The sequence below is a fragment of the Rattus rattus genome, chromosome 4 (assembly GCF_011064425.1).
Source record: "Rattus rattus isolate New Zealand chromosome 4, Rrattus_CSIRO_v1, whole genome shotgun sequence".
Classification (NCBI taxonomy): domain Eukaryota; kingdom Metazoa; phylum Chordata; class Mammalia; order Rodentia; family Muridae; genus Rattus; species Rattus rattus.
In genome coordinates, this window is record NC_046157.1 from 143,618,629 (window position 1) to 143,643,589 (window position 24,961).

Genomic DNA, 24,961 nt, shown 5'->3' on the forward strand with positions numbered 1-24,961 from the left:
GGTTCTATACTTAAGAGCAAAAGATAAAAAGGGGCCTGCGTACTATTTGCAGTACCCACCAGGCAGCAAATGAGTACATATAGTTCCTGTTACAGTGTATCTGACACCCTCTTTTAATCTCTTTGGGCACCTGCACACATGTGGTTTGTAGTCACACAGACATATAGGCTCAAATTAAAAATATATTTAACTAGATTGTTGGGGGGAGGGCGGCAAGGGGGGGAGGATGGGGAGGGGAACACCCATAAAGAAGGGGAGGGGGATGTTTGCCCGGAAACTGGGAAAGGGAATAACACTCGAAATGTATATAAGAAATACTCAAGTTAATAAAAAAATATATTTCTATACTCAATTTTCTTAATATGAAGTCATTGAAACATGTTTTCAAGATTACCTTTTATTTTGGTATAAACAAAACTCCTGGTTTCTGGTTTAATTGCCTGTTGCTTATGACCCTTCTTTTTTGTGAATTGTAACTGGATGTTAAGTTTTGTGAAACAAGGTCTCATAAATCCCAGACTGGTCTTGAACTCACTATGTGGCTGAGACCGGCCTTGAACTTCTGATCCTACTGCCGCTGCCTCCTGAGTGTTGGGATTGCAGGCACATAGTACTATTCTGTCTGTAAACATATACTCTCTAATTTTGAAAGAACTGAGGTAGTCCTCTGAGTACATACTCAGATATAGAAGAGAATGTGCTGCTGGGAAATTGGAAAGTGCAGAAGGAAAATAAAGTTTCCTTTATTTATCCCTAACCTGAGGTAGACTGAAATTACACAGAAAATAACACTTCGTGCTTCTTGGCTCTGGCATGTTGACCTTTCCATGGCTATTCATTTTTATTCATAAGCACACAAAGATGGAATGAAAGAGGAAAGAAAGGGATTAGATGTTAGATAAAAATCACTGATGTAACTATTTTACCCTTTCTGATGATGCCGCTGGCCTTTTACTTTTATAGGCTGAAATTGCATTATGCATCTTACGAACCAACTATAAGGGTGTTACATGAGAAACATCATGCTTTACTGAAGGAGAAAATGCTGACCTCTTTGGAAAGAGATCGAGCTGTTGGGAAGGTAAGGAAAGAGGCAGCCAAAGCTACCTTGAAACAGTTTGTAATCATTTCTTGTTTATTGTGTGTGCGTGCATGTGTGTGTGCATGCATGCATACACATATGTGTGTTTGTGTGTATGATTTTGTGTGCTCAAGGGTGTGTATGTATATGGAGGCCAGGTACATATGTATGCATATGTAGGACATCATGTGTTATTCTCAGACATGCTATCTACCTCCTATGAGACAGGGTTCCTCATTGGACTGATGCTCACCAATTATGCTAGACTGATTGATCAGGGAGTCCCAGGGATATTCTCGTCTTTATATTCCAAGTATTGGGATCACAAGTATGTGCCACCATGTTGAACATTTGTATGTGGGGGTCAAGAAATTTACCAACTGAGCTGTTGCTCCACCCTTTAGCTTTCATTTTCATGAGTAGCTTGATTGTTTTACTTTTGAGTTAAGTTTTAAAACATTGTCCAGAAATTTGTATATAAATTTTATTTGAAAACATGATGAAAAGTATTTAATATATTAACAACTCATAATGATTATTAATTAATTAGTTAATATGTATCAGAAGCATGAAATAGTATATTGCTAAAGTACAGTTAGAAGAAAATACTCAGCTGTTGTAGTAAAAGCAATAAACAGAGTGGTTAAAATGTGAGCTTTGAAAACTATCCACATTAGCATTAAGCAACATACTTAGCTGGAACAGAGATTTTGAGAATGACAGATGGTCTAGTTATTCATGCTCCAAGGACCTAAAATGTTGCACACCCATAGTTATTAAAGATTGAAATGGGACAGTGGCTCTAAGTTTTCTCTATCCCACCAATTGGTCTTGATGCAGCCTCTCATAGGAGTATGCAGAGTAGAAGCCAGATTTATCAAGAGTTATTAAAGAATAATGAGATACCGAGAAAGATTAATATAAATTCTCAGAAAATGTGGGGTTTCCAAGAGTGGAAAAAATCTATTGAATATCTTTTGTTCATATTTTTTATAGGGTATTATTAGAAACTTGACAGAGGCTGAGCTACTCCACTGAGTTTAGTTAATTCTCTGGATTATCATAGGCCAAAATAATGAACAGTCCACAAGCCCTATGCATGTCCCCTGAGCTAACCAGGGGATGGTTATGTGCTATATGAGTGTTGTTCATCTAGTCGAGGTGGTTGAAGATCACCTCTATTCATTTTTAGTTTAGATGTTAATAATTGACCTTGACTCTGCTTGCTTTTGGCTACATAGCCAGCTTCTCTACCTCAGACCTTGCTCATGTCTTGCTGACTATTAATTATACTTATTTCTCTGACTGTCAGTTGCTGACATAGACTGCTAATCATCCGTCATTGGTTGGTGTTGCTGTCTCTAACATTGAAGGTGTCCTAAGATTTAATTATACAGAGATCTTCTTGTTCTCACAGATACCAAGAAGTAGCTACAGACTTCTTGGTTAGCTCTTTGTCTAGGGGGGATGGTCTAGGTCTCATTCTTGAAATGTGTCCTTATTTACAATGTAGTCTGCTAGAGTAGCCATGTACAAAGCAAGAATCTGTGATAAACAATAGTGCCTAGCACAGGTTTCACAAATTGGAACGTTCTCTTGGAGTTAGCCAGTTGTCCTATTGTCACTGACATTGCTTCCTAGACCCAGTTTGTCAGCATCAGGTCCATGTTACTTTTAGCAACAAGCATTACATCTTTTAATTGCATTGTGGATGAGTTTCTATAATGCTGATATGAAATGATTAAATCAAATTTGATATTGGGGCCTGTAGGAGTTCTCCATGGCAAAGGCTTACCTTGCCTGTCCCTTGCTGATCTGCATTCATTAGTCCAATACCAGTCTTTGTTACATCTTCTGCAGATTTCAGAATGCTGGGGCCTTTGTTTTGATTATCTCTAGGAAAAAAACATTGTTTCTAGGAATGACTTATGTACAATCTCTTTTCAGATTTCCTTATTTACCATTACTAAATCATGTGATATTTTCATTTTCCTTGAAATTTTTAGAAATTTTTTTCAGAGTAGCATCGTAAATATGAGATCCAATATCAACCATATTTCTAGCCCAATCATCTATGATACAGATCTTGACTTAAAAGCGTGATTGTTGGGGGAGGGCGGTAATGGGGGAAGGATGAGGAGGGGAAGACCCATATAGAAGGGGAGAGGAAGGGGTTAGGGGGATGTTGGCCTAGAAACCAGGAAAGGGAATAACAATTGAAATGTAAATAAGAAATACTCAATTTAAATAAAGATGGAGGAAAAAAAGCCTAATCATCATTTTGCATTCCAAGTTAGCATTTTCTAAAGCCAAATATTCAATTAATATTTGTCTGACTTCTGAATATGCTACTATTTTATTTACAGCTGAAGTCAGTCTTTGCAAAAAATCTGTGAAGACTTCTTTGGGGCCTTGTATAATTTTAGTAAATGACTCAGATTTCTTTCCTCATTCTTCACTTCCTTGTCCCAAGCATTTAAAGCTGCTAAAAGACAGTGCCAAGGCATGAACCTCAACTCAAGCTGCCTGTGTAACTCAGCATACTGACCCTTACCTGACAACTGAGCTTGGGAAAGATTAATATCTGTAGCCCTATTTCATTGTGCTAAGGCCCCGGCTTCCTCTTCCCACCATGTGCACCATTGTAACTGAGGACCAGCTTCCAAAATTTCTGTTCCAAATCTTTCCAGTCTTGGAGAATAATTCTGTTCTGAGTTGCCCATGAATTTAATATCTGCTTCACAGAGGGTAAATACATATTGTATGAAATGATGGCTTTTTAAAATCTCAAATCTAATGTTTCTAAGATTACATTTAACTTTTTCATAACTTTGGGGGTGCCTGTCATCTTTTGGTAAGTCTTTTATAGTAACTGGATAAACTAACATTGGTTTTCTAACAACCTTGGACCACTCCTCTTCAGTTTTATCCTGTGATAGTGTGGTAGGTTGTTGTTTAAATCCCTCATCTGTGAATAGTTTTTAATTGTCATTTCTAAGTCTTCTAAGGCTTGCATCTTATGACACTGTTTTTTATATTCTGGCACAAAAACATATAAGGCAGTTATTAAGAATAGACTGTGAATTACCAGACTAATAGTAATTATAATTGATAAATCTCTGCTTCTATTTTCAAGCCATTTAAAGTAGCACTATACAGGGTTCGAATGTCTTGTATTATGGTGTTTTCCATTCTTAACCTCTCTTTGAGGACTTCCTAGGTGCCTTATCAAATCTGATGGCTTTTTAGTTTGTCCACATCTTGCATGATTTCCTGGTCCTTGTGCTTGTGCTCCACATTGGCTGCCAAATGTTGTTTTGTTACAAAATCTCAGTCATTCAATTTTACCAATGAGGACTCCAGCATCAGATGCTGGGGTGGAAGCCTGCTATATGACCCTTTCATAGGGGTCACATATTAGATATCCCATATATAAGGTGTTTATATAACAATTCACATTAGTAGCAAAATTGCAGATAGAAGTAGCAACAAAAATAATTTTATGACTGTGGATCGCCACAACATGGAGAACTGTATTAAAGGGTCACAACTTTAGAAAGATTGAGAATCATTGCTTTAGAAAGCTGTCTCCTACCTCAAAAGCCCTTAGAGATCAGAGATATTGCTAATAAGTAGTAGTAGTAGTAGTTCCCAAAATAATATTGTTTAGAAATTTCTCTCAAATATATATTTGGTACTCTTATTTATTGGTTGAATTTTCTTCACTCATATTGAGTGACATCCTTTCCTTCTACTGGTAGTATTTGTTTTTGTACAGGCCCAGGTCTTTGGGGAGGTATTGTTGGCATTGAATTTAAAAAAAGAAAAAGAAAGCAAAATGGTGATATGCTGCATTAAAATGCATGGCAGTTTGTTAAAGAATGTAAGACTGTGACTACGCTTAATATTCTTTTGTTGCTTTCCAAACTCAGAAGCTACAAAAGCTTTCATGATGGCAATGCAATTCATATAATATTATTAAAATATAAAAATAATGTTATTTTTGCCTCTTCATTGAAATTATTAGCCTTTAAAATATAAAACATCATCCTTTCAGTGCCTTTTGTACTTGGATTTTAATTTTCTGTCCTGGAATATTTGAATTATATTGCAAGTATTAATGACTAAAATATATGTTCTAATCATTTAAAATTTCATTACATGTATGTCATGCTCTAAAAGTTTTATCTCCTTGATTATTTTCACATAAACAGCAGTAAGTAACATGTTAGTTACTTTTCTCATTGTTTGATAGAATCCCAGAAAAATGGAAATTAAGGAAGAAAGGAAGGTTTTGGTTCCTTTTGAGGATACAGTACATCATATGAGGGACATCATGGTACAGGAGAGTGAAATAACTGTTAACATGAGATGTACCTTGGGAAGCTGAGCAAAGGGCCTGCCCATTCTCAGCTTACATCTTCATTTTTGTTTAGTCAAAGACCACAGCCCCTGGATTAGTGTTGCCTGTATATGTTCAACATGAGGCTTTCCTCCTTAGTTCTTCCTGTAAATGAACTCACAGATCTGTTCAGAACTTGCCTCTATAGTGATTCTAAGTCCAGTTAAGCCAACAATGAAGACTAATGCTTTCAACTTCCTTACTGTACCCCTGGGTCCTTGATTACTGCTTCTGTAACTCAAGCAGAATTGGTCTGACACTCATTGGCTGTGTGATCAGGGTCAGGTTATTATACCTGGAAACATTTTCCTGTCCCTCTTCTCTAACAAGGTGGTGGTCCCATAAGCTGCTCAAAGGCCATGCTGAGGACATATTAGCTCACACACACTCTTTGGTTTTCACACCTAATTACTGCTTTATTAGAAAAATATAGAAATTGAGAGTAATGGTGTGAATTTAAGAGTCTGTAAATCAGTTCTGTAAACATTTAGGTCTTTTATATTTTCTTCTGTTTTCTCACATAGTAAACAGAGATGAACCACTTTCCTTAAAGACTAATATGGTGTGAAGTAAAACCTTGGCTAAAAGTTAAAATGATATTAGAAGTCAGGTTTTAATTTTTTTATATCATGACATAGATGCACAGCAAACTGTTGTTACTGTGGAAAAGTAGTTTTATTTGTCTTTCAACAATAGATAACCTATCTGGTAGAGATCATGTGGATCTTTCTGGGTTAAAACAGCCTTGGTTGGTTTTTAATGATGTATATTGTTCCATGGTTCCTTTGAAGGAACTATGGGACCTTCCTAACTTTATGTCTCTGTTACAGTGTCTGTGAGCATGTTGGATGGACAGTCAGTCTCTCTCTCTCTCTCTCTCTCTCTCTCTCTCTCTCTCTCTCTCTCTCTCTCTCCTTTTCTTTTCTTTCTGTCTTTTTTGTCAGACCTATGTTTCTGGTCTAGTATTTTAAATGTTACCATTCCTTGAGAGATACCTCAGTATCTCAAGTTAGGAGCACTTGCTACTCTTATTGTTGGTGAACCACGTGGTAGTTCACAACTGTTGATTAATCTAGTTTCAGGAGTGTGATGCCTTCTTGTGATAGAGATGAGCAGCAGGCACACAGGTGTGCACCTATATTCATTAAGGGAAAACACTCACATTAAGTAAACCTGAAAGAAAATTATTTAAATATTAACAGGTCTATGTTCCTTTACTGAAGTATAATGATGTTTGAATGTAGTGTTCTAAAGCACGATCTGAAAGGTTCTATACTTTTACAGCATAATGCAAACCGTGAGATGTCTGTACAGCATGTCAGTATTTGAGGCCGTTCCCTGAGGAAATGGAAGTGCATGTATTGTATTTGGATCAATTTCAAACTACTTGATATGTTTAGCCTTTCTTTCAAGTCAAACTATTTCTCCTGTGTTCTCGTGCCTGACCTCTGATTTCTCCTCTCTTAGGCTCTATCTCTTTGTTCTGTTGTAGGGGGCTATGCTTCTGTACTAATATTCACTGGAAAACACTCCGTGCTCCCATTTGGAGCATGCAATATCCACATCTATTCTTATAGACTCATTTCTAATGCTTTTTCTTGATTTTAAAAAAGAATGCAGATTCAGAAAATATTTTCTGATAGAAAATACTAAAGTTTATTTCTTGATATTGAAAATGGAAGTTAGGATTTAGAAATAGCTTTCTTCTTTTAGCTATATCTGCTTTTTAAAACTGAAGACTGATTACAATTTGAAAAAGTCTTATTTAAATAGATTCAATAAGAACAGCGTTGATACCAGGCATCTGATTTTTTTTTTCAGGATTGTTTTATAGATTTAAAATCCAATCTTTTTGGATACATTCTGTATGAAACATGATTACTTACACCAATACATATTATTCAAACCCCAAATGGGTCAAATGATTGAATAAGCTTATACAATAATGTTCTTAACATAGCTTCAAGATCATTCCAAGAGTATGTAATGTCTATACTAAGAAGTAGATGATTTATAATTTGTTGATCACAATTTACTAACTGGCAAAAGACTGGCAGAAATTATTCTTTTATAGTTTTGGAATAATTATCTTAGTCCCCAAATTAGGGAAGAATCAACGGTTTTAGAAACATTTTTTTTGGAAAGTAAGCCATGCCTTCAGGGACTGAAATTTTCTTAGCCAAAATTTCCAAGGGATTTTAATTTGAAAGACAGAAACCAACCTGTTGTCAATAAACCTTTTTTTTGTTAGAGCTGATTCATCAGGTATATCCTGACTGTGTGGTCATTGGTTAGTCTTCTGACCTAAACCTATTAGTGTGTTGTGAAGCCACAGAATTTATTTATTCAAAATATCTGTACAATGAAACTATGTTAAAGTATATGAAACATTTACCAATGAGTCATCATAGAGAACATATCACATTTATGCTTATCTTTAAACATAAGGTTTATTCCATATACCCTGAGATTTCACCTCATACCTTAAGGATATGAGTTAAAAGCCGCAGAATAGAATCTCCTGCTTGCTATGAGAACCCTGATCATATCCTCAGATCCTTATCTTCATGAGCATTTAATTTACTATGCTCTTCTTCAAAGATATAAATAATTACATTGTGCATGTTCAGAATGCATAACCTTTCAAATTAACATTTCTTGGGAATTTCATACACGAGTACTTAATGTCGTTTCCATCTCTTCTCCCTGCACCAGATTACCCCATGTTCCCCTAATTCTTTCTTGTGGTCAGACTTCTGCTTTGGTTGTGATTGCTGCATGTGTAATTGCACGTATAAATGCAGCCTATCAAGTCCACTTAGTGTTGTTCATATATATGCACTTAGGGCGGACCACTTGGGACTGGGAAACCTATCACGGGCTCTTCTCTGGAAACTCGTTCTCCCACTCCAGGAGCTGTTGATTGCCTGTCTTGCTTTTCAGCTCGGGGTGGGGCCTTTGATATTTGTCCCATCCATGTGCATAGGTGAAACTCTCAGAATTTAGACATTTATGCTATTCAATTTATATCTTAAAGAGTGAAAGTACACATTTACTAGATAAAAATCTTGTAAGCACTTAAATTCCTTTGGTACATAATAAACATTAAAATGACTCTTTTACATTAACTTAAAACCTAAGTTTTAAAACTTAAAACTTTTACAATTCTAGTTGTTAGTTCTGAAAGTATATGGAAAGTATTTTCATAATTCTGAAAAATCCCATAATTCATAAAATCCAAAATGCATTTGATTTGTAAGTACATAAGTGTGATGGTTAACAGTCATTTCGCACTTGATGGTATTTAGGATTGCCATGGAAACACACCTCAGGGCAGGTCTGTGAAGGTATTTCCAGGGAAGTTCAACTGAAAATAGAATAATAATGTCATGGCTTGGAGTCCAGGACTGGATAAAAGGAGACAGCAAGCTGAGCACTAGAATTTGTCTCTGCTTCCTGATTGTATATACAGCGTTGCTAGCTCTCTGGGGCACCTGCCATCAGGTCTGTCTGCCATGAGGGCTGGACCCTCATGATGCGAGACGAAGCCTGCACTCTCTACTCCTTAAGTTGCTTTGTCACGTAGTTGTCAAAGCAACAGAAAAGTAACAATTTAGGTAATTGGTAATGAAGAGTGAGGGCCATTGCTGTGTCAAACCCGATGATGCTGTTCCTAGCAGGCTGTGGGACTAGTTTCTGGGAATGGTGTGGAAACATTTGGAAATTTGGGCCAGAATATTCCAAGAATGGTGAAGGTAGAGCTTGACACATCTTCCCAGTAGCTGTTAAGGAAGATAAGCATACTGCAACAGCAAATAATGGCGGCCCAGCTCAGGACACTTGAGAAAACAGGGAGCTGTCATGAGCTGACCTAGAGCCAGTAATGTTATACTCTGGGAAGGAATCTGCTGAGGTCTTGTTCCTGCGGATGGCACAGAGGCTGAATTAAAAGGTAATAGACTAAGAAGTTTGGCAAAGAAAATTTCACCTTAATAATTATAGATGCTATCTCTGGTCTCCTCTTGTCTGTAGCTTTAAATTCATACCTGCCCCCATTCCCTTCCTTAACAGTTTTCAGTTGAGATCGTTTCAATGTTAGAGACAACAGGGCTGTCCTGAGGAGAAGCTGTCAGCACAGGTAGAGCCCACTTGATAGAAGCTCTGTGTTCTAGGCAGCCAGACTTGACTGTGGAGCTGCCTGGTTCCACTGCAGTCCATGTATTTCCACCAATAACCTACAATAAGCTAAAAGCTCTTGGTAGCCAGGTATCTAGAAACTGAGTCACATTTCTTGTTCTAAGACTCTATACTCATTAGCTTTTGTTAACAGAGTCTACCGGGAAGAGGAGAGCACAACTGAGAATGTCTCCATAAAACTGACTTACAGGCAAGTCTGTGGGATGTTATCTTGAGTCAGGATTGGTGTGCGAGGGTCCAATTCCTTATGTGTTATTACCAACGCTGGATAGGTGGTCTTGGCAAGAAAGGAAGCTTAGCAAGACATGAGGAGCAAGCCAGTGAGCAGTGCTCCTCCATGGCCTCTTCTTCAGTCCTGGTTTCAGGGTATTGCTTTTGAGTTCCTGACCCAAGGTCCCTCCATGTTGGACGATAAGCTGTAAGCTAAAATAAATCTTTTACTCTGTAGTTTGCTTTTGATCACGGTGTTTACAACATCAATAGAATCCTAAAACTCTATCCAGAAACAATTCCCAGTGCTCTAGTCTGTAACAGTTTGACCAAATGATTAAATAATATGGAATTAGTATAATTCGAAGTAAAAAACAATAAAATTCTGTGGTCTTAAATTATAAAGATGATCCAGTGAGTAATGGTGTGTGTGTGTGTGTGTGTGTGTGTGTGTGTGTGTGTGTGTGTGTGTGTGTGTGTAACAGGCTATTCTTGCATATATAAGTGGACTATTTTTCTCTCAGAGAGGTGGAACTCAACAGTTCAGCTGTTGGGTGTACTTAAAAGAATTGCTTCTAAAGCCACAGTAGATCCAGGGGAAAAGGAACACCCCACTTCACTTTCCTCTGCTAGGGTACCAAGGTTAACTCATCATCTTAAACTGTGTTGAAGGCAAGTGCCTGTGATATATGTGTGCCTTCCTAAATCCCTAATTCTAGTTTAGCCATGGGGGAAGAGAGTCATTCTGCATTCATGTTCATCCTGTAAGGTACTTCATGTAGGGTGCTTCACAACCACTCTGTAAGATAATTTGTAACCAGTGCTTCTTAAGCACTTAGGGCCATTAACAAAAGGAAGTACTTTAGGAATGTATCATTCCAAGGAGACTGGGGGACATAGTGACTCAATTCTGCATGAACTCCAGGGCAAAATTGAGAAGCAAACCGATGGATGTTACTACATGGTACATAGTAACACTGGTTATCACGTGTATAAATGTGAGCCTGAGTGTGGGATACACTGGAATTTCCAGCGCTGTGTCAGTCACTAGTGTATGGTGCTTACGGTAAATTTATAACCCACTTTGAAGAAATTGATATTATTTATTTTACCTTAGCATTCCATTAGTACCAATCCACTGGTTAAAGTTCATTTTTTTTTAGGTTTAAATGTTCTGATATCTAGTTATAGTTGGAAATATGTATGTATATGAATGTAATTAAATGGAAGCTATTTTATGTTTGGGTAATTATGTACAGTAAAGAATGAGACAGCTTTAAAGGTTGAATTTTAAATTTGATTCTGTGATTCAGGAAATGTAGGTAAAGGCATGCTACACAGCCAACAAATGTTCTTGATTATAACATATGGTTAATAAAAACAGATTATCTATGTAATAAATAATTATTATGGGCATAAATATAGTTAATCATATTTTTATTCCTGGATAATACTTCATAGTTTGTAGATCTAAGAATAAATTGCCACAGTTAATAGGTACAAAAATAAATTATGAGGAAATTTAAGCAGAGGAATGTCCTCTCACAAAGTTGAACTGAACAGTTGTAAAGTATTTAAAGCACATTTTTAATTTAAGAAATTTTGCTGTGAGATTCATGCTTCAAATACTTTGTGCGGTGGTTGATTAGTGGAATTGAATTTCAAACCAAAACAATGCTATGGTTCTGCTAAAGTTTATGTTCAATGTTTTATAACTTAAAGGCATGGATTCAAGAGCAATTAATATTTTTGATATTTTGCAATCAATTTTTAAATGTTGCATTTTACTTAACATTTAAAAATTAAACTACTATATAATGCCACGTGTTTGCATTATTTGCTTTTAGATTTCTGGGCTTCAAGCAACACTGAAGAACATAGACATAGGACATATTCAGGTCCCTATAATCAAAGGTAAGAATATAAAGTTTATTAACAGTAACCTGATAATATTTCAACCTGACCAATGATCAGCTTTCTAGATATATTTAAGAGGGAATAACAGTTGTGGAAACTAGTTTGTAAATAAACAGATTAATAAGAAATTTAGATGTGATATAATATTTATTTTAAACCAGAATGTTTTAGGAGCTATAGAAAGACTCTTAGAAAACTCTTGGGCAGAGCATGATGGGATTTCCTGGTTGCAGACTGGACTTCTTTTCATATATCAGAGTATAACTAAAGTGTAGATGAAGCATTTGGGGCATTGGCAAACATACAGTACAAATTACAGAAGACAGATGACATACTAAAAAATACAGACTGAGTTGCACAATCAACCATGCAATCATGTCTAAGAAACCCTTCAAACTAAGCCTCATCCAGATGGGTGCCTAGAACATGTCGGCCTCGATGAATGAAAGGGGAAGTTCAGAGTTGCTGAAACAACTGGAGTCTATAGAAATGTTACAGAGGGGTTGGAATGAGAGTGGCTGCTCCTATGAGGGAGCTGAGTGCTTGTTCCAAGCTGATGCCATGGTTACTTGTATACAATAGAACTACTTGAGACTTGCAGAGAGGGAAATTTCTGTAGGACTAAGAGACTAGCAATTCTCCAGGTCAGTCGTGATAGGAAATACTGCAAGGCTAGCATTGCCTGCTGGTCAGGACACATTTGTACATCATTAACAGCACAGTAACATTCAGCACCCCATATTTGCCCTATAGAATGAAAGACAAAACTCACAAGGGTCCACAGGAGACCCAGTTTAGAGCAGGATTCTTACCATGTTAGCAGCCCTGGAAAACTAAGGGCTTTACATAAATTTAACCAAAACAACATAAAATCAATCCTTAAACTGCAAATTCATCAGCTAAAAATTCAATTGCTTTCTTCATTAAAAACCATAACCCTTCAGATGAAGACAGTTAAACAGAATATCTACAATGTGTCATCCCTCTGCCCAGTTCATAATTAAACACTTGACTATGTATAGAAATACATGACTCACAGTCAAGACAGGAAGTTTTTTTTCCCCATTTTTATTAAATTGGGTATTTCTTTTTTTTTCCTTGAAATGTAACATGTTTCTTATTCTTCTTTTAAATTTTTTCCTCCATCTTTGTTAAATTGGGTATTTCTTATTTACATTTCAATTGTTACTCCCTTTCCAGCTTTCCAGGCCAACATCCCCCTAATCCCTCTCCCTCTCCTTCTATATGGGTGTTCCCCTCCCCATTCTCCCCCCCTTACCGCCCTCCCCCCAACAATCTAGTTCACTGGGGGTTCAGTCTTAGCAGGACCCAGGGCTTCCCCTTCCACTGGTGCTCTTACTAGGATATTCATTGCTACCTATGAGGTCAGAGTCCAGGGTCATTCCATGTAGTCTTTAGGTAGTGGCTTAGTCCTAGAAGCTCTGGTTGCTTGGCATTGTTGTTCATATGGGGTCTCAAGCCCCTTCAAGCTCTTCCAGTCCTTTCTCTGATTCCTTCAACAGGGGTCCCGTTCTCAGTTCAGTGGTTTGCTGCTGGAATTCGCCTATGTATTTGCTGTATTTTGGCTGTGTCTCTCAGGAGAGATCTATATCCAGTTCCTGTCGGCCTGCACTTCTTTGCTTCATCCATCTTGTCTAATTGGATGGCTGTATAAGTATGGGCCACATGTGGGGCAGGCTCTGAATGGGTGTTCCTTCTGCCTCTGTTCTAAACTTTGCCCCCCCCCCAATCCCTCCCAAGGATATTCTTGTTCCCCTTTTAAAGAAGGAGTGAAGCATTTACATTTTGATCATCCATCTTGAGTTTCATGTGTTCTAGGCATCTAGGGTAATTCGACCATTTGGGCTAATATCCACTTACCAATGAGTGCATACCATGTGTGTTTTTCTGTGGATTGGGTTACCTCACTCAGGATGATTTTCCAGTTCCATCCATATGCCTATGAATTTCATAAAGTCATTGTTTTTGATAGCTGAGTAGTACTCCATTGTGTAGATGTACCACATTTTCTGTATCCATTCCTCTGTTGAAGGACATCTGGGTTCTTTCCAGCTTTTGGCTATTATAAATAAGGCTGCGATGAACATAGTGGAACATGTGTCTTTGTTGTATGTTGGGGCATCTTTTGGGTATATGCCCAAGAGAGGTATAGCTGGGTCCTCAGGCAGTTCAATGTCCAATTTTCTGAGGAACCTCCAGACTGGTTTCCAGAATGGTTGTACCAGTCTGCAATCCCACCAACAATGGAGGAGTGTTCCTGTTTCTCCACATCCTCGCCAGCATCTGCTGTCCCCAGAGTTTTTGATCTTAGCCATTCTCAGTGGTGTGAGGTGGACTCTCAGGGTTGTTTTGATTTGTATTTCCCTTATGACTAAAGATGTTGAACATTTCTTTAGGTGTTTCTCAGCCATTCGATATTCCTCAGCTGTGAATTTTGTTTAGCTCTGAATCTCATTTTTTTTTTTTTATTATTAACTTGAGTGTTTCTTATATACATTTCGAATGTTATTCCCTTTCCTGTTTCCGACAAACATCCCCTCCCCCCCTTCCTTATGGGTGTTCCCCTCCCACCCATCCCCCCGACAGTCTAGTTCACTGGGGGTTCAGTCTTAGCAGGACCCAGGGCTTCCCCTTCCACTGGTGCTCTTACTAGGATATTCATTGCTACCTATGAGGTCAGAGTCCAGGGTCAGTCCATGTATAGTCTTTAGGTAGTGGCTTAGTCCCTGGAAGCTCTGGTTGCTTGGCATTGTTGTACATATGGGGTCTCAAGCTCCTTCAAGCTCTTCCAGTTCTTTCTCTGATTCCTTCAACAGGGGTCCTGTTCTCAGTTCAGTGGTTTCCTGCTGGCATTCGCCTCTGTATTTGCTGTATTCTGGCTGTGTCTCTCAGGGCGATCTGCATTCATTTTGATCATCCGTCTTGAGTTTCATTTGTTCTAGGCATCTAGGGTAATTCAAGCATTTGGGCTAATAGCCACTTATCAATGAGTGCATACCATGTATGTCTTTCTGTGATTGGGTTAGCTCACTCAGGATGATAGTTTCCAGTTCCAACCATTTGCCTACGAATTTCACAAAGTCATTGTTTTTGATAGCTGAGTAATATTCCATTGTGTAGATGTACCACATTTTCTGTATCCATTCCTCTGTTGAAGGGCATCTGGGTTCTTTCCAGCTTCTGGCTATATAAATAAGGCTACGATGAACATAGTGGAGCACGTGTCTTTTTATATGTTGGGGCATCTTTTGGGTATATGCCCAGGAGAGGTATAGCTGGATCCTCAGGCAGTTCAATGTCCAATTTTCTGAGGAACCTCCAGACTGATTTCCAGAATGGTTGTAGCAGTCTGCAACCCACCAACAATGGAGGTGTTCCCCTTTCTCCACATCCTCAGCATTTGTTGTCACCTGAGTTTTTGATCTTAGCCATTCTCACTGGTGTGAGGTGAAATCTCAGGGTTGTTTTGATTTGCATTTCCCTTATGACTAACGATGTTGAACATTTCTTTAGGTGTTTCTCAGCCATTCGGCATTCCTCAGCTGTGAATTCTCTGTTTAGCTCTGAACCCCATTTTTTAATAGGGTTATTTGCCTCCCTGCTGTCTAACTTCTTCAGTTCTTTGTATATTTTGGATATAAGCCCTCTATCTGTTGTAGGATTGGTAAAGATCTTTTCCCAATCTGTTGGTTGCCGTTTTGTCCTAACCACAGTGTCCTTTGCCTTACAGAAGCTTTGCAGTTTTATGAGATCCCATTTGTCGATTCTTGATCTTAGAGCATAAGCCATGGGTGTTTTTTCAGGAAATTTTTTTCCAGTGCCCATGTGTTCCAAATGCTTCCTAGTTTTTTCTTCTATTAGTTTGAGTGTATCTGGTTTGATGTGGAGGTCCTTGATCCACTTGGACTTAAGCTTTGTACAGGGTGATAAGCATGGATCGATCTGCATTCTTCTACATGTTGACCTCCAGTTGAACCAGCACCATTTGCTGAAAATGCTATCTTTTTTCCATTGGATGGTTTTGGCTCCTTTGTCAAAAATCAAGTGCCCATAGGTGTGTGGGTTCATTTCTGGGTCTTCAATTTTGTTCCATTGGTCTATCTGTCTGTCTCTGTACCAATACCATGCAGTTTTTATCACTATTGCTCTGTAATACTGCTTGAGTTCAGGGATAGCGATTCCCCCTGAAGTCCTTTTATTGTTGAGGATAGTTTTAGCTATCCTGGGTTTTTTGTTATTCCAGATGATCTTGCAAATTGTTCTGTCTAATTCTCTGAAGAATTGGATTGGAATTTTGATGGGGATTGCATTGAATCTGTAGATCGCTTTTGGTAAAATGGCCATTTTACTATATAAATCCTGATAGTCCATGAGCATGGGAGATCTTTCCATCTTCTAAGATGTTCAATATCTTTCTTCAGAGGCTTGAAGTTCTTATCATACAGATCTTTCACTTGCTTGGTTAAAGTCACACTGAGGGATTTTATATTATTTGGGACTATTATAAAGGGTGTCGTTTCCCTAATTTCTTTCTCGGCCGGTTTATCCTTTGTGTAGAGGAAGGCTACTGATTTCTTTGAGTTAATTTTATACCCAGCCACTTTCCTGAAGGTGTTCATCAGGTTTAGTAGTTCTCTGGTGGAACTTAAATATACTATCATATCATCTGCAAATAGTGATATTTTGACTTTTTCCTTTCCAATCTGTATCCCTTTGATCTCCTTTTTGTTGTCTGATTGCTCTGGCTAGGACTCTGAGAACTATATTGAATAAGTAGGGAGAGAGTGGGCAGCCTTGTCTAGTCCTTGATTTTAGTGGGATTGCTTCAAGTTTCACTCCATTTTGTTTAATATTAGATACTGGTATGCTGTATATGGCTTTTACTATGTTTAGGTATGGACCTCGAATTCCTGTTCTTTCCAGGACTTTTTTCATGAAGGGGTGTTGAATTTTGTCAAATGCTTTCTCAGCATCTAATGAAATGATCATGTGGTTTTTATCTTTCAGTTTGTTTATATAGTGGATTACGTTGATGGTTTTCCATATATTAACCATCCCTGCATACCTGGGATGAAGCCTACTTGATCATGATGGACGATTGTCTTTTTGTAGTTTAGATATAAGAGTAATTGTGGCTTCATAGAAGGAATTCAGTAGCACTCTCTCTGTTTCGATTTTGTGGAATAGTTTGGATAGTATTGATATGAGGTCTTCTATGAAGGTCTGATAGAATTCTGCACTGAACCCATCTGGGCTCTTTTTGGTTGGGAGATTTTTAATGACTGCTTCTATTTCTTTAGGAGTTATGGGGTTGTTTAAATGGTTTATCTGTTCCTGATTTAACTTTGGTACCTGGTATCTGTCTAGGAAATTGTCCATTTCCTCCAGATTTTCAAGTTTTGTTGAATATAGGCTTTTGTAGTAGGATCTGATGATTTTTTGAATTTCCTCTGATTCTGTTGTTATGTCTCCCTTTTCATTTCTGATTTTGTTAATTTGGACACACTCTCTGTGTCCTCTCGTTAGTCTGGCTAAGGGTTTATCTATCTTGTTGATTTTCTCAAAGAACCAACTTTTGGTTCTGTTGATTCTTTGTGTGGTCCTTTTTGTTTCTACTTGGTTGATTTCAGCTCTGAGTTTGATTATTTCCTGCCTTCTACTCCTCCTGGGTGTGTTTGCTTCTTTTTTTTCTAGAGTTTTTGGGTGTGCTGTCAAGCTGCTGATATATGCTCTCTCCTGTTTCTTTCTGCAGGCACTCAGAGCTATGAGCTCTTAGCACAGCATTCATTGTGTCCCATAAGTTTGGGTATGTTGTACCTTCATTTTCATTAAATTCTAAGAAGTCTTTAATTTCTTTCTTTATTTCTTCCTTGACCAGGTTATCATTGAGTAGAGCATTGTTCAACTTCCATGTGCATGTGGGCATTCTTTCCTTATTGTTTTTTCAATTTTTATTTTTATTTTTTTCCATTTTATTAAATTGGGTATTTCTTATTTATGTTTCAATTGTTATTACCTTTCCCGGTATTGGTATTGAAGACCAGCTTTAGCCCATGGTGGTCTTATAGGACGCATGGGATTATTTCAATATTTCTGTACCTGTTGAGGCCTGTTTTGTGACCAATTATATGATCAATTTTGAAGAAAGTAGCATGAGGTGGTGAGAAGAAGGTATACCCTTTTGTTTTAGGATAGAATGTTGTATAAATATCTGTTTAAGTCCATTTGGTTCATGACTTCTCTTAGTCTGTTTATGTCTCTGTTTAATTTCTATTTCCATGATCTGTCCATTGATGAGAGTGGGGTGTTGAAATCTCCTACTATTATTGTGTGAGGTGCAGTGTGTGCTTTGAACTTTAGTAAGGTTTCTTTTGTATATGCAGGTGCCCTTGTATTTGGAGCATAGATATTTAGGATTGAGAGTTCATCTTGGTGGATTTTTCCTTTGATGAACATGAAGTGTCATTCCTTATCTTTTTTAATGACTTTTGGTTGAAAATCAATTTTATTCAATATTAGAATGGCTACTCTAGCTTGCTTCTTCAGAATATTTGATTGGAAAGTTGTTTTCCAGCCTTTTACTCTGAGGTAGTGGCTGTCTTTGTCTTTGAGGTGTGTTTCCTATAGGCAGCAAAATGCTGGGTCCTCATTGCATATCCAGTTTGTTCATCTGTGTCTTTTTATTGGGGAATTGAGTCCATTGATGCTGAGAGATATTAAGGAATAGTGATTGTTCCTGTTATCTTCGTATTTTGAGATCAGATTATGTTTGTGTGCTTGTCTTCCCTTTGTTTTGTTGCAAAACAATTAGTTTCTTTCTTTTTCTAGGGTTTAGCTTGCCTCCTTGTATTGGGCTTTACCCTTTATTATCCTTTGTAGGGCTGGATTTGTAGAAAGATATAGTGCAAATTTGTTTTTGTTATGGAATATCTTGGTTTTTCCATCTATGTTAATTGAGAGTTTTGGTGGATAAAGTAACCTGGGCTGGCATTTGTGTTCTCTTAGGGTCTGTATGACATCTGTCCAGGATCTTCTGGCTTTCATAGTCTCTGGTGAGAAGTCTGGTGTAATTCTGATAGGTCTGCCTTTATATGTTACTTGATCTGTTTCCCTTACTGCTTTTAATATTCTTCCTTTGTTTTCTTTATTTGGCGTTTTGACTATTATGTGACGGGAGGAGTTTCTTTTCTCATCCAATCTATTTGCAGTTCTGTAGGCTTCTTGAATGTTTATGGGCATCTGTTTCTTTAGGTTAGGGAAGTTTTCTTCTATGACTTTGTTAAAAATAATTACTGATCCTTTGAGTTGGGAATCTTCACTCTCTTCTATACCTATTATCCTTAGGTTTGATGTTCTCATTGTGTCCTGGATATCCTGTATGGTTTGGGCCAGTATCTTTTTCCATTTTCCATTATCTTTGACAGTTGAGTCAATGATTTCTAAGGAATCTTCTGCTCCTGAGATTCTATCTCTTGCATTCTGTTGGCTATGCTTGTATCTATGGCTCCTTTTCTCTTCTTTTGGTTTTCTATATCCAGGGTTGTCTCCCTTTGTGCTTTCTTTATTGCTTCTATTTCCATTTTTAATTCCTTCACCTGTTTGATTGTGTTTTCCTGTAATTCTTTCAGGGATTTTTGTGATTCCTCTCTAAGGACTTCTACTTGTTTACCTGTGTTTTCCTGCGTTTCTCTAAGGGAGTTCTTTACGTCTTTTCTTGAAGCCCTCCATCATCATGATCAAATGTGATTTTAAATCAAGATCTTGCTTTTCTCGTGTGTTTGGATATTCAGTGTTTGCTTTGGTCGGAGAATTGTGTTCCGATGCTGCCATGTAGTCTTGGTTTCTGTTGCTTGGGTTCCTGTGCTTGCTTCTCACCATCAGGTTGTCTCTGATGTTACCTTGTTCTGCTATTTCTGACAGTGGCTAGACTGTCCTATAGGCCTGTGTGTCAGGAGTGCTGTAGACCTGTTTTCTTGTTTTCTTTCAGCCAGTTATGGGAACAGAGTGTTCTGCTTTCAGGTGTGTAGTCGTTCCTGTCTACTGGTCTTCAGCTGTTCCATGTGGGTGTGTGTCCTGAGTCCATCAGGCAGGTCACTTGGAGTAGAAAAGTTGGTCTTACCTCTGGTCTCAGGCCTGAAGTCACTCCTTGGTTCTGGGTTTCAGCTCTCTGTGAGGGCAGCAATCAGAATGGCCTACCCCGCCTTCTCCTGGGTCCCTGTGCATAGTGGACCCAGATGGCAATAAACGTTTTCCTCTAAAGTCAGAAATGTGGGCAGAGGGTAGTCTTCTCTGTCTTCCCAGGTATGTCTGCCCCTCTGAAAGTCTAGCTCTCCCTCCCATGGAATTTGGGTGCAGGGAGCTTTTTGACCTGGTCTCTTCAGATCCGGGTGCAATCTGGACTGCAGGGCTCCTGCAGCTTGATTGCCCCTATCTTCCTGTTCCCAGAGGCCCTATACAGTTTCCTCTTGGGCCAGGGATGTGGGCAAAGTTGGGCAGTACTGGCAGTCTCTCCTGCCCTGCAGTCTCAGGAGTGCCCACCTGTCTGGGCAGTGAGCTCTCTCTCCATGGGGTTTGGGAACAGGAAGCTGTGGGCTGGGATCAACAAGGTTCAAGCTCCAGCTAGAAATCGAAAGTGTCTAGTCCCAGAAGAACTTTACCTTTGTGTGTCCTGAGTCCACCAGGTAGGTCACTTGGAGCAGAAGTTTGTCTTACATCTGGTCTCGGGCCTGAAGTAACTCCTTGGGGCTGGGTTTCAGCTCTCCATGAGGGCAGCAACCAGAATGGCCTGCCCTGCCTTCTCTTGGGTCCCTGTTCCCTAGGGTGCCCAGACAGTGCTGGGTGTTTTCCTCTAGAGTCCAAATTGGGTATTTCTTATTTATGTTTCAGATATTATTCCCTTTCCCGGTTTCCTGTCCATCAACCCCCTAACCCCTTCATCTCCCCTTCTGTATGGGTGTTCCCCTTCCCATTACCGTCCCCCCCCCAACAATCCCCTACCCTGGTGGTTCAATGTTGGCAGGACCAAGGGCTACTACCCCTTCCACTGGTGCCCCAACAAAACTATTCACTGCTACATATGAAATTGGAGCCCAGGGTCAGTCCAGGTATAATCTTTCGATAGTGGTTTAGTCCCTGGAAGCTCTGGTCGGTTGGCATTGTTGTTCTTATGGGGTCGCAAGCCCCTTCAGCTCTTTCAGTCCTTTCTCTAATGGAAGCCAACCCTAAATTCCTTCAGGTATTGAATTTAACAGGTAAAAAAATGCTGAAGGAACATTTGTGAGACTATTTTGAAGGATGTAAGACAAAATATATCAGTAAGTGAATAGACAGAGACTGTCAGCAGGAAATGGAAATATCTTTGTACATACACACACACACACACACACACACACACACCCACTCACAGACACATACAGGCATGCACACACCACTTGTATAGATGCAATAACAAATTGAAATTGTACACCTGGAAAATATAACAACGTTATATAAAACATTCAAAAACAATCTAACTTAGTCATCTTTTAAAGTATATTTGTTAAAATATGCTGAAAAATACATTTAAAATTATCACTTAAGTTGAATTACTTGTTTTAAAAATGTGAAAGACGAGGCTCTAAGGTTTAGAAAAATGCTAGAATTAGAATTTTTCTGATAAATGAAATGCCCTAACATTTTTAGAGGCCTACTCATTATATTTGATTAATAAAAGATTAAAAGAACCATTCTTATATATAAATTCTTCTTTTCCTTGAATATGTAGTTCCTTTCTCTCTATATATTTATATTGTCATGCTTGCATTAGTTATTAAATTTTATTATTCTGGCTTGATATAAGGAAGTAACTTGAGTACAAGATTTCTATATGTATGTATGTATGTATATATGTATGTGTATGTATGTATTTATGTATGTATGTGTGTGTATGTATGTATGTATGTATGTATGTATGTATGTAAGTATGTATTTTGAGATAGTGCTTCTCTATGTATACCTGACTGTCCTGGAACTCATAGCATAGATCAGGCTGGCCTTGACTCACAAATATCTGTCTCTGTATCCAGTAAGCTTGGATTAAAGGCATGTACCTAGTACCTAGTACCTAGTACCTAGTACTTAGTACCTAGTACCTAGCCCAAACTCTCATTTCTAAATCACTCGATGAGGGCTTATCCACAGAGTATAATTCATTATAAGGAATTAAAATTCTACTAATCACAGATTTGACATGCTCTGTAATATGAAAATTATGGGGAAATGACATTAGAACCCCATAGAGGAAATAAGCATCCTGGGCAGTAAGCAAAGTGCTGCCTGGTTTAGTACTTGCCAATGACCAGAACACAGTACTCCTTATCACATTCCTCACTCAGCAGCTCAAGGTACTCCTTCCATCATACAGGTTTACTAAGGCATGTTTTCTAAGTTATTTTTGTTGGTGCTCAGAATTGTACCATGAAATGCGCATTTCTTACACTGGCACGTAGACGATGTAATCTAATTGTGAAAGGTAATAGTGTTTCTCGAACACTGGGCTTTTTCCATTTTTTGAGTTTCAGTTATAAGTGTGATTGGCCTCTGCAATTTTGCTTGTAGGTGTCATAATACCTTAAATAATTTTTAATCATCCATCTGGAATGAATTTCTTCAGTAGTGTTTTTCAGTTAAGTAATTTGTTCTTATGCATGTGTTTGCTCTACGTGGAGTTGGAAATTGGCAATGTTAGGTGTTTATAGTTTAAAGTTAGAAGAATTTGCAAATGTGTGTCTACATAAAAGATGGTTGGTAAACTTAGCTTGAAAAGGTAAAACAAATCAAATTTCTACAAATTAATATTGCTTGTCTACTTGTTTTAAAGGCCTTATCTTGAAATCATAGATTATTTAAAATGTTCATTAGAGCCATAGAGAATTTGAAACTGTGGGTCACCATAGAGGACTACAGGGGTTGACAGTAACAAAAATGAGAAGAGAAGCCTCTACGTGTGCCCATGGGCACATGGATTTTGCTGGATATTTCTGAATGTTAATAAATATAGTATGCAGTTATCCATGAACCCTGCAGAGACAGTAATGTCTGAGCCTCTTATTCATTATACAAACACTTATGTAAAGAAACTGTTTATGTGATGGGGAGGGGATGTCTTATTTATATTATTATGTTAGGAAATGAAAACTATTATTTTACTAATAGATATTGTATATTCTGCAAGTTTAGTATCAAAATATTGATTATTCTAAAATGTACTCGAGTACATATTTTGTAATTTAATTTTACATACTGAATGTCAAACATTCAGTAATAAAGCAATTTCTTTCATATATTTGTTTCTTTTGTTCTGGTCCTCATTTGCTTGCTAGTTTCTTGCCTTCTAGTTTCCTTTAGACAGTGATGCTTCATGTGGTCTTAATGCTGTGTGAAATCAGCTCAGATTCCTTCAATCAGTGTCTGCTTGAGAGCAGGCTGTTTCCCCTTTCTGCAGTCTCCGTCTGTATAAACATCACTGCACCAGCCCCTTTCTCATGTATAAAGCCAGTGACCCTCAGAGCACCATTGGAAGTTGCATGAAATAATGAGTGTAATACTTCTGTGACAGCAGCAGTCATTCGGTAAAAGATAAATCATTATTATCTTAAAATTGTCATCATTTTGAACGCTGTGGTCTTTGAGAGGTAAAGACAGTTAAAAAAATAAGAAAGAAGTGGAGTTAAAACCTGCCCATGTTGTAAGGGTCTGTAACTGCTGCTCTCTCTCACAGGTTCCCAGGACTTGTGCTTCCAGGGTCCTTGGGGCCCTAGTGTTTAGCATCACTGGAGGAGGGTGAGACTCGAGTCTTTAGTGCTTGGTGATAAACATGCTCTTCTGTGCTGTCATGGAATCATTTCTAACACTTTATCTTTTCTCAAGAACTGTACAGGTTAGGAAACGTAGTTTAGGAAAGAAATAATACGCCCACTGCATGTGCCTCTTTGCTCTTGCCGCCTCTGGTTTCGGTAAGCACGGGGTGAGGCACCATCTTAATCCTCCTCCTTGCAGGAGGACTGCAAGGTCTGTGGTTCTATGCACGGAATTTAGTAAAACTAACAAAACCAACCAACGAACGAGCAAGCATGTGTGTGTGTGTGTGTGTGTGTGTGTGTGTGTGTGTGTGTGTGTGTGTATGGCTTTGTAAAGATATTTTAATGTAAAAATACTAAGCATCTGGGCCATACCCCTTCACAGGGCATCTGACCCTTCTTTGCCGCCTGAGCTCTTACATTGCCCCCTTCTGTTTCCCCAACCCCACTCCTCTTCTGCACCATGTCACTTCAGTCTGTGTTCTCTCTCCATCTCTCTCTCTCTCTCTCTCTCTCTCTCTCTCTCTCTCTCTCTCTCTCTCTCTCTCTCTCTCTCTCTCTCTCTCTCTCTCTGCCTGTCTCTGTCTTTCTTTCTCTACTCCCTCTTTCTCAAACACAAAACTTAAGGAAGACATGGGATATTTGTCTTTCTTAGTCTGTCTTATTTAGCTCATACGGTAATTCCCAGTTCCATCCAATGTGAATATGAATATGCATTACTTTCTTACTCCCCATTTGCTTATTGCTAGATAACAGGTTGAACCCCTCACTTGGTTGTTGTAACTAAAGCTGCAGGCAACATGGGTGTGCAGCTGTCTGTAGTTCTTTAGATTCCTTTGGGAGAGGCATTGGATCATTTGGTAGTTCTACATTTTATCTTGAGGAACCTTTCCCACAGATTAGTTTACTGTCTGGAAAAAAATCTACATTCATCTTCATTCCCACTAATGATATGTAAGACTTCCTTTTCCCTATATTCTCATCCATGTCTGTTGGTTTTTTCCCATGTAACCATTCTTACTAGGAGAAGACAGAATCTCAATGTAGTTTGGATTTGCATTTTACTGATAGTCATGGAGTTGAAGGAATGTTTTTAATTATATATTTGCTGACCATCTATGCTGAGTCTTTTGAGAATTATTCACTTCATTCATCCATTTATTTACTGAATTATTGTGTACTTTGTTATTTAATTTTTGAACTCTATATTCTAGATAGTACATGTCTGATGTCTCCTTTCTGTGTGTTCTCTGTGGCTTCAAACCAGTCATTGTTACCGTTGCTGTGCACGAGCAT

General features: G+C 38.3%; 1 protein-coding gene across 1 annotated transcript in view; it reads left to right on the forward strand.

Annotated features, from left to right (window-relative positions):
* Spag16 (sperm associated antigen 16) overlaps positions 1-24,961 on the forward strand; it is a 523,611-nt gene that overhangs the window by 50,723 nt on the left and 447,927 nt on the right. The window contains 2 exon segments of the mRNA XM_032899754.1: positions 964-1,081; positions 11,738-11,804. Coding sequence (XP_032755645.1) covers positions 964-1,081; positions 11,738-11,804 — 185 coding nt within the window.